At 43.1% G+C, this 10,735-nt stretch overlaps 1 protein-coding gene across 2 annotated transcripts; it reads right to left on the bottom strand.

Annotated features, from left to right (window-relative positions):
- Positions 1-730: 730 nt before the first annotated feature.
- ERG28 (ergosterol biosynthesis 28 homolog) lies at positions 731-10,667 on the bottom strand. Of its 2 annotated transcripts, none has more exons than XM_037832256.1 (5): positions 10,407-10,667; positions 7,993-8,129; positions 5,162-5,252; positions 1,565-1,683; positions 731-1,425 (listed from the first exon to the last, which is right to left on the bottom strand). In XM_037832256.1, the coding sequence occupies exons 2-5, from the start codon at positions 8,123-8,125 to the stop codon at positions 1,346-1,348; spliced, it is 423 nt and encodes a 140-aa protein (XP_037688184.1). In that variant the 5' UTR covers positions 8,126-8,129; positions 10,407-10,667; the 3' UTR covers positions 731-1,345. The 2 variants fall into 2 exon arrangements, with proteins under 2 accessions (XP_037688184.1, XP_037688186.1); XM_037832258.1 differs by lacking the exon at positions 10,407-10,667 and adding an exon at positions 10,111-10,349.
- Between the last annotated feature and the right edge of the window lie 68 nt (positions 10,668-10,735).

The raw sequence follows: 10,735 nt of genomic DNA, 5'->3' as shown, positions 1-10,735 counted from the left end.
AGATGTCTGACTCCTTTATAGCATTCAGATCTCCGCTCAAATCCTACATCGTCAGTAAATCATGTCCCCTTAGCTATCACAATATGTTTTCTTTAGGGTTCTTTATCACAATCTGGTCATTCTTCTTTCATGTATTGACATGTTGATGGTTTCCTTGACTACAAGGTAATACCCACAGGTGGGAGGGACATGGCCTGTGTCATTCACTTCTCTATCCCAAGTGTGGCATGGAGTGGGTGATCAGTAAACACTTGTTGAAATAATTAACGGGCTCTAGGGTCTGCAAGCTGTGTCTGAGGGCCCAGTGTGGAGGTTTTCAGGGTAGTGTTTGGAGGTCAAGTGTTCACTCCAGAGAATTATCTTTGGGGCTTAGTTGTCCCCCTTTCAGGGAACATGTAGCTGTTTCTTCTGTCTTGTCTGGTTGTCTGTTTGGCCTCTGCTTTCTCAAGAATCTGTTTCTTCCCTAGGAGAAAACTAAGAAAACATCCTTACTGTTCAGTTGTGAACTTAGAATCTTGAAAGGTGGAGGAAGATTTGGCTTCAAGAATACGTGAGATGAGCAAGTAACAAGGAACTGGAGGCAGCCAAGTTTGCTGTGTCTTGAGTTATTCTCACTGTGGTCTATCTGATCAGGTAAAAAGGTATCATTTTCCTACCCTGGGGTTCAGTGGAGGCAGGGGTACTCTGGTCTCAGGGGAGGTCAAAGTACAAGGACTGGCCAAAGCAGAAGTTTTTTCTAATTATTATATTTTTTCCCACACAGATACAGCTGACCAGGTTTAAAAACAGCCCGGACTTCCGACCCCGATTCACCTGAAGATGTAAGGAGAGCCCTGGCCCTGCTTACTGGCAGGGGAGCCCTTCTTAGAAGAACTGCCCATCCCTCAAATGATTCAGTCTTGGGTCCAGCAGCAGAGAGGAGCCCAACTGGGTGGGCAGCCCCTTGAAGCAGCCCTTGGTTGCAGCTGTTCTGGGTGGGGCAGCAGCTGTAAGTTTCCCAGTTCACATCTTCCCACCGTCCAAGTCAAATCAAGGCATGAAACTAAAAGGAAAATACAGAAGGCTAGAAAAGGGAGCCCGGAGGAGGCTGCAGTGAAAAAGGAGGTGCTGGCAATTTCTTGATCTGGGTGTTCACTTTAAAATTACTCTTTAAATTGTGCATACAAGTTAAACACTTAAGTATATTATATCTTAAAATTTTTAAAAATGTAAAAAAACCTTAATAGGCTGGAGTGGATAAAGGGACTAATAATGGAAGAGAAAAGAGATAAAAGAGCAGGGAGGATGAAGGGACAGGAAAGCAAAGGTAGAAGGCAGTGAAGTCTCCAAGGTGGTGATGCCAGCCTCAGTTTTTCTTCTTCTGTCTGGATACTGGTTCTGTGTCTAGGTACTGAAGCCCAGCCAGCATCCCCAGGATTGAGGAACCTTAAATACAGAGAAAAGGCTGGTTAGTGGCTGCTGAACACAGCAGCTCCCTGATATCTCTTGTATGTCTACTTTTGTGGAACAGCTCTAGTGCTGAGACAGTTCCTGTCGGAGGGTTGGGGGGTGGGTAGATGCTTACCTGCCACAACCATGAGTGCCAGGATTCCAGCTGTGGGAGCCACAGTCCCATATACAAACAACTCAGAGAGGAAATGCCCCATGGCGAGGAAGAAGGTCCAAAGTGTGATGTGGTAGAGCCTATGAGGGAGGAAGCAGATATAGGAGCTGAAGTTATAGCCTGTCCAGTACAGAACAGAGGAAACGTATCAAACAGACTTGATATGCACAAACAAAAACCCAGGAAGCTGACAAAGTACTACAGAAAAAGGAGATTTGTTTCTGAGAAACATCTGGCTATTTGATCACATCATCTAGATTTGTTCTCATCTAGGGCAAAATTGTAGCTTTCTATCTACTTAACTGAGAGGATGGTCCAGGCATCCAGAGAAGATTTCCAAGTCTTAGCAAGGTGGTGAAATTAGTGTTTTAGTTTTCCCAGCTGTTAAAACAAATACCATACAATGGGTTGGTTTAACAACAGGAATTTGTTGGCTCACGGTTTCAGAGGCTAGAAAAAGCTCACAGCTTCCTCCCAGGATCAGCATCTTCTGGCTGGCCAGCAATCTTTGGGGTTCCTTGGCTTTTCTGTCACATGGCAATTTACATGTCACTATCTTCTCCTTTCTCTTCCAGGTTCCATTGACTTCTACTTCCTGGCTGCTCTCCATGGCTTTTCTCTTTCTTTTCTATAAGGTTTCCAGTCATAGGTTTAAGACCCATCCTGATTCAGTTGGGTCACACCTTTACTTCAGTTACATAACTCACCAAAAGGTCCTATTTATAATGGGTTCACATACATGGGCATGGGATAAGATTAAGAACACGTTTTCCTGGGGTAGACAGTTCCAAGCTACCACACCAAGTGACAGCAGAGTCCTAGACAGTATAGACGATTCTGATCAATCATGCTTTATCTATTCTACTTAACTAAACTGGCCGAGTCTGTAGATTTTGGCTGTGGGCTTGTCAGTGCTCATATAATGGATACCATAGAATGCAGGGCCTCAACAGGGAATGAGTAGCAAGGATATCTCTAGGGTTTTTAGATTCTCTTTCAACACAAGCTGGTTATTTTGTGTCTTTTCTTGGGCGAGTGATTAGATGGTGGGCACAGGGACAACCTCACGGGAAGAGAACTTGTTCCTCAGCTTTGACAGTGAGGTGGAGAAGAGGTGGGCCACAAGAAGCTGGAGCACTTGGATTGCTGATACCTTTTTTTTAACTTTGAAATTGTAAAAATGAAATATTTCAAACATACACAAAATTATAGATAATAGAATATGATGAATCCCTACCAATACCCAGATCCATCAAATCCTAACATTCTGACAAATTTGATTCAGATACTGTTTTCTAAGAAATAAACTACAGATAACAGTTAAAGCATCCTGCATATCCCACTCTGATCCCATTCTCCTCCCTTCCTCCCTCCCTCCCCAGAAGTAAATTTGATTTTTATCATTCCTATGCATGTTTTTATACATTTAGTAAATATGTATATATGGGTGTTGATTTTGAGTTTCCAGTTAGGGAGGGAATAGGATCAGAGTGCTCATCAGAAGTGTAGGGATCAAAGTCCTAGGGTAGAAGAGGGTTGGACACAGGAAGTCAGCAATTGCAGTGGTGCTGTGAGAAGGCTGATGTCTGTTGGGAAAGGGGAAACATTAATGGGTGTTCTAGTTTGCTAATGCTACCAGAATGCAAAACACCAGAGATGGACTGGCTTTTATAAAAGGGGGTTTATTTGGTTACACAGTTACAGTCTTAAGGCCATAAAGTGTCCAAGGTAACAAATCAGCAATTGGATACCTTCACTGGAGGATGGCCAGTGGTGTCCAGAAAACCTCTGTTAGCTGGGAAGGCACGTGGCTGATGTCTCCTCCAAAGTTCTGGTTCAAAATGGCTTTCTCCAGGACGTTCCTCTCTAGGCCACAGCTCCTCTTCAAAATGTCACTCTCGGTTGCTCTTGGGGCATTTGTCCTCTCTTAGCTTCTCTGGAGCAAGAGTCTTGCTTCCAATAGCTGTTTTCAAAATGTCATCTGCAGCTCCTGTGCTTTCTTCAAAGTGTCCCTCTTGGCTGTAGCAAGCTTGCTCCTTCTGTCTGATCTTATATAGTGCTCCAGTAATTTAATTCAGACCCACCCTGAATGGGCGGGCCAACACCTCCATGGAAACTATCCAATCAGAATCATCACCACAGTTGGGTGGGGCGCATCTCCATGGAAACACTCAAAGAATTCCAGTCTAATTAACACTGATAGGTCTGCCCACACAAGATCACATCAAAGATAATGGCGTTTGGAGGGACATAATACATTCAGACTGGCACAATAGGTAATAGAGGTAAAGGGAGGTATGAGTTGTCTTTGCTCACTCCAAAAGTAGAGCAAACAAAAGATATACCCCATACGCCTATCAGCAATTCTTTATTATGGTAAATGTCTTTAAAATGGTCATTCAATCCCCTTTCCCTCCCCATCACCCTGAGAGATACAGCAGATTTACTATTCTAATTTTACAGATGAAGAGGTGCAGAGAAGGTAAGTAATGAACTTGCTACCACAAAGCTGGTATCAGTAGTAGGTATCAGTACCTACCAATAGAACTGACATACTAGAACCCATTTTCTTTTCATTCTCGGCCCAGGCTGTTTCCACTAAACCACACTGCTTCCAAAAATACATGTCAGTCTAGGACAAGTATATCACTGTTTCAAGTTCAAAAAAATTAAAAAAAAAAAAAAAAAAGATCCCAGGGCCAATGGCCCTGCTTTAAATCCCACTTGACTCCATCTCTTCTCAGTTTAAATTCAGTGGGTCTCTAATGTTTAGATCAGCAAAATCAGGAAAGATAATCACCACTTCGCGGGGCTGTTGTGAGGAGGCTTAGTCAAGGTCCTGTAGGTGAATGCTCCTGGCATAATGAGGGGGCTCAATAAATGACATTACCTCCTCTCCTCCCTACATGCTGAGAGTTTGAATAAGATAGAAAAATATTTTAGTGTGAAGCTGGCGTTTTGATAGCCTCTCCCACTGACCTGAGCAAATTGTCTCCATCTTGATTGTGATGATGACTGTTAGGAAGAAAGCATGAGCTCCCTCCAGTGGCCAGAGCTGGTAAAGGCATTATCTAGGCAGGAGGCTATGCCCGCCATTGTTCTATCTAGACTGTGTGAGTACCCTAGCAAGGTAGAATTCAGAATTCTCTTTCACCCTCACCTACTGACTTTACTTGTGGGTCCCTCTTTTCTGTACGGATTGTGATTTCTGTTCATTCCTGCTTCTTAAGGAGGAATGTGAGAAAATTAGTATATGTGGGTGGCTGTTCTAAAAAGAGCATGCCTCTCTACTGCAGTAGAATAAAGGCTGATTCTTTAGGAAAGAAGTAGAAGGGATGCAGGCTACTGGATAATGACACTGCCAGTTTGCTCTGTCAGGTTCAAAAGAATTTTCAGACTTTAAAAAGACCTGTTAGGCCCATTATCTTGTTTAGGCCAAGAGAAATGGATCCTATTAACCTATTACCCACATTCTAGGCTAATGCATCAAAATGATAAATGGCCTAGCATCTGATTTCCAACAAAAAGGATGCTAAAGCTCTTCCTTTCCTTACATACTTCTTGTTGTGGATGTCGATGGCACAGAGGCAGCGAACCACTGATGAGAGCAGTAGCCAGATCCCAAAGATCCGAGCATGGAGGCCATTCACTGTGGAGCAGAAAGAAGTAAGACCATTGAGAAGGGGGTGGGCTAGGATCCCGTCCAGGTTCCTCCTACTTCACAGCTGGTACATGGGTGGTGGGGAGCTGAGCCTGAACTCCCTGTGGCTGGGAGGCTCTGGTGCTGCACATGGGAACAAGAGGGAATGGAAAGTATTCCAGAATGAGAGCTACTCAACTCCTCTTTAAATGTCTGCAGTTGGATGAGGTGTTCTCAGAGTGGAAACTCAACAAACAGCCCATTCAGGCAAATACTCCTTTATACCCTCAGGCCCTGGAAGCCAGTCTGGGTTTTGGCATAGTCCAGAGAGCCTGGATCAAGTCAGGCTTGGGGAAATGTGGCAGAGTTTGGTTTGTCCGTAAAAGATATCTAGGAGGCCAGTAGACCTTCAAGGCTGATCCAGGAAGATCAGTTGTTCACACCTAGCCTTTAAGAGACCTAAGTCTCTGGGTCATCCGTTGAATCCAGATCTACACTATCTGAATGAAGCTCAAACAACACTGGTTTCCTGTGTACACAGTAGTGGAATACAGCACTGTTTCTTTAGTGTTTGCTTGGATTAGATTACCCTGCACTTGGTGGCTTGGTTCTGATACTGCTGTTATATTAAGTATCTTGTCCTGAAAGTATGGCTCCTATTCTACCCTAACCGTGGTTCTTAACCACAGGTGTTCGTTGGACTCAACTGAGAGTTAAATTACCAAGACCTGGATAACAGACCAATTAAATCATATTTCTGGAGGTGGGCCCTGGGCATAAGTATTTTGTAAAAACTCACTGCCCACGTGGTTTCAGTGTAGAACCATTGATCCAAGGTATCCAGTGGCTCAGGAAATGCCCAAACAATGAAAGCAAAGATTCTTTCCTTGCTGGGTCTCTTGTGAGAAATTTCTAGGGACAAGACTGACAACTCAAAGATATTAATGTTTACTTAGACTTTATGGATTTACCAGCCTTTGGAAAACCAGAGAGCTACACCAAAGCTACAACCCTGAAAACCTTTAGGTAGTATAAGGTGTGAAAAAAAATTCCATATGCCAGGCAAGTATTTAGCTGTTAACCCTGCAGGGGCCACATTCTGTATAAACTCACTGATACCTTTTCTGATAAAAAGACTGAAGAAATTTCTCTACCTAGTTAGTGAGATGCTAAAATGGAGTATTTCACCAATCCTGACCAGATTATGCATCAGCTGAAATTCTAAAGGATGATCAGCAGAGTATCATGACCCCCCCTCCCCATTCCTTCTCCCTCCCCCCCAACCCCCCCCCCCCCCCAACGTGAGGAAGAAGGTGGTATCCACTGCTGGGCTGGTCAAGTACAACCATGTGCACACACATCCTCCACACACACTTGCATACAAATGCATACAAATGATCTGCTCAGCTATGTGCCTTCTACCAAGTCACCTGACCCCTGGGCTTCTTTGTCTCAATTTTAAAATCAAGGAACTAGACCAGATATCCTCTAAAATTCTGTGAATCCACACAGGGTTCTTGACCTTCTGATGGCAGCATCTGAGGGTGAAAAGCTGGAATTGTCCTGCTCACTTTTCCACATGTTTTCCTCCTATTGTATTTGAGCTTGGTTCCTAATAAGCCTCAGCTTATGTTATTTCATTCATCAACCCAGATGTTGAAGAAAATGGGCTAGGTCAGAGCCTGAATCTGGGTTAGCTACAATAACAGAATTTTCAGCTTCTGTGAAACTATATTGCAGCTCAAACTACCGCATACATCAGTGCAGTGAAAGCCCAAGCTGAAATCTGAAAACACTCTCAGCAGAGAGGCTCAGGAAGCTGGGAAAGGCTGCCATGGGCCTTTTACCAAAGTTTCATTTTGGGAGACTGATTTGGAGGCCGTGATTTCTGGGTATCTTCTTAGGGACTATCTTAAGTTTTGGGATGACCTGGGACTACTAGCTCTCCATCTGTAATGTGGAACCACAAGTGTGCCCCGACCTGATTTCTGAAAAGGGCTCTGATATGACAAGCTTCTTTGTGGCTTTCCAGTGGGGCATCACAGAGTCACCAACTAACTATATTTTTCATTTGCCCTTTAAATGCTTTTTTTAAAATGTGATTTTATTGAGATGTATTCACACACTGTACAATCCATCCTAAGTATACCACCAATGGCTTCCAGTATCATCATATAGTTGTGCAATCACCACATTCAATTTCAGAACATTTTCATTACTCCAAAAAATAAATAATAAAAAAAAATTAAACTATAAAAGAAAACCCAAAATATCCCATAGCCCTTAACCCCTCCATTGTTGACTCCTGCTTCTGATGTAGTACATTTGTTAATGCTGATAAGAGAATATAAAGATATCACCTTATAATGCTTTTTGTACAGACTAATTGCCCAGAGTGGTGTAAAATGAATAAATGGGTATTCAAAGAAGCTTGGAGAAAAAGGGTCAAGTGCTATCCACAAAGCATCACTCCATTGGGTCCCAAAGGCTAGACTGGGCAGCATCTGATTAACCTGGGAAGTTTAAACACACACACACACACACACACACACACACACACACACACACACACACACATGCACAAACATTACTCGGCCTCACCCAGAGGTTAAAGTTTCAGTAAACAGGTTTGGAGAGAGAAATGGTCATGAGTGCTTTATTGTTTGTTTTTAAAGTCCCTAGGCTATTCTGGTTTGGGAGCCAGAACTTAGGTCACTGCTGCAAGGGATTCAGTCCTTTGATTTCTTACCAAGGTCTGGTTCGCTAGTGTAGAGCTTTTCATAGAGAAAGGTGTGGTCTCGGAAGCTCTGCAGTGCACTCGCCATGGTTAGGATGGACACCATAAACAGCCAGCTTCGTAGTACATTCAGGAAATGGTTCATGGTTCTTAGAAACAAAGGAATAGGACACAAGACAATGGGGATTAGCCTACTCCATCCATAAGCTCGTTCACTTCTTTGGTTAACCTGTGTCCCACACATGAGGGCTGAACTAAGCTTAGTTCATCAGTTACTTCACAAATCCCACTCCAAATTCCTTAGACTCATCCACCTCCAGGTACTCTTAAATGCTGCCTTTGAACATCTATCCTAAGATGAAATGTGCTGATCTTTACCCTGAATGACAAACCCAAGGGGAAAAATAGAAGGGAGAAAGGGAATAGAAGACATGGAGGTGTATAAGTGTTACTATAAAGAAATACAATGGATTGCTGGGTAAGGCTTATAGAATATTGGTCTCAATGTTTAGTCATATGAACAGTGGTGACTGAACAGTATACTTTACAATAAGTAGCACAGTACTTATCTGGGTCTAAGTAATTTCTCTAAAATACTGCCCTAAACCCAAATTTCTCCTCTTGGCTGGAATCAGTCCTCCTGTATCTTTACTGCTAGCCTGATTTTTCATGTCAATTCTTTGTAATGCAAATAGATCAAAGGTGATCATAAATCTACTAACAGACTCTGCCTGGCTATCACTGACAGATCCTTCCAAGCCTTTTGCAACATTTGAGTGGAACCTGTGGTGTGAGGGCAATATTTACATCCTTAGGTTTTCTCTACTCTAGTTCTGAGGTATACCTTACTCCACAAACTAGAAGAAAGAGTTGGAAAGTTAAAAATAAACTGCTCTGACTTGAGAACTCGTAAGAAAATTATATGGAGAAGAAAACAGCAATCTTGATGTGATTTGGAAGAGAAATTATAATAGCTAACAGTTAAGGGGCACGTGCTATATGCCATATTCTGTGCTAAGTGCCTAACGTGTTATCTCATTTAATAAGATAAGTTGGAACTATTAATATTGCCATTTTTTTCAGTTAAAGTTTGGCTCAGAAAGGTTAATTGACTGGCCTGAGGTCACACAGCTAGTACAGAGAGACAAACCATAGTCTGTCACACTATACTTTGCAATACTGCCTCACTGTTTGAGAATATTTTGATCAAGTTCCCATATTTGAGAAAGACAAGCATACCATAGCCACATCTATATTCAGGTTGTACAGAAAATACAATTAGTTTATATATATTTTTGGTTTTTAAAAAAAGTTTAGCTCAATCCTTGCTGCGTAGTGATTTCCATTGCTTGATTTCAATGAACTCATAGGATAAAGAATCTAATAAAGAAACTGCCTCTTCCCATTTTCATGATGTTTTGTGGCCTAAGTTTATCTGATGTCAGGTTAACTTCTTGGGCCTGAAATGATGATTAACTATCAGGTTTCTTTTGTTTGGCAGTAGAAGTTTCAGCACGGTCTTATGGTATGCAGTAAATACAGATATAAAAGTCAGCAATGGCCCAAGAACTGCGTGAAGCAACAAAAAAGGAGCTCTATAGGAAGAAGGGTAATTTAACCCACAGAAAAGGTGAATCACAAAGGTGGACTCTAAATTCAGAGAGAATAGGGCTCTATTGGGTATTACAGGCGTTACTGCCTGGGCCAAGATTCACTCATATCCTCATTTTCTCAAGCTCTCTCAATGGGAGTTTCAGGGTCTCTCCTCCCAGCATCAGGAAAAAACTGCACGGAAGGTCCCCTTTTCAGCAGAACTTGCACCTTCCACTTCAAAGAAGTGGAAGCCCGTGGACATCTCAACAGACGGATGATGAGGCAAAGCCTGGCTATACGTCTGAATTACTCCACCAACCCCTTATTTTCATTTCCTTAAAGCTGCAGGGCTTCCTAGAGTATTCAACATCTATTCCCAAATTCTGCCCTGACCCAAACCAGTAAAGGTGTGGTGTAAAACTTGAAAGTCCTGAGAGAGGGGTTCCCACCGTTTGGTAGCTGTGTGACCCTGAGTAAGTCATTCATGCCTTTCAGTCTCGGTTTCCTCCCCTGCAAAATGGAGATACGAATACTTACCTCAAGAGTAACGATGAGAATTACATGAGGAAGTGAAGGCTCCTTGCACAGTGCAAGGCTCATAGTGGCCGCTCATTCATTCATCCATTTATTCGTTCTCGGAACCTACCAAGCCTTCTTCATCTTCCTGGCACACCCTTCTATTAGACTTTCAATCCCCTTTTCCCCTAAAAGGGTGCCTCCCAGGTACCTTCCATCCCACTCCCATTTTAAAAGATTCTCCTAATGCTTTCAAATAGATACTACACGGACACCTACATCCATATCTTAACTCTCCTCTCCCATATTCTCATTACCTGTCTACCAGAACCTCAGCACGGCACAAGCAGCAGCAGCAGCAGCAGCAGCAAAGAAGCTCCCACAAAACACCACCAGCTCAGAAGCCACCTGAGTCATCTATCTCCTGCCACTCACTTAACTCGGCTCTAAGATTCGAGCATTTCCGCCCCCAGTCCTCGCTTTGATTGGCCTTGCTTTGAGCAGGAGATGGGGCGTGAACCCCTTTACTGCCAATCAGCGGTTGCAGCCTATCCAAATCTCGCTCCTTGTACGCCAGTCTCGCAGCGAAACTTCTTGTTGAGAGTGGTGGAAGGAATCCAGGTCCGGAGCCAACCCTTTATGGGCG

The sequence above is a fragment of the Choloepus didactylus genome, chromosome 4, assembly GCF_015220235.1.
Source record: "Choloepus didactylus isolate mChoDid1 chromosome 4, mChoDid1.pri, whole genome shotgun sequence".
Taxonomy (NCBI): Eukaryota; Metazoa; Chordata; class Mammalia; order Pilosa; family Megalonychidae; genus Choloepus; species Choloepus didactylus.
This window is presented reverse-complemented; position numbering and strand designations above follow the sequence as displayed.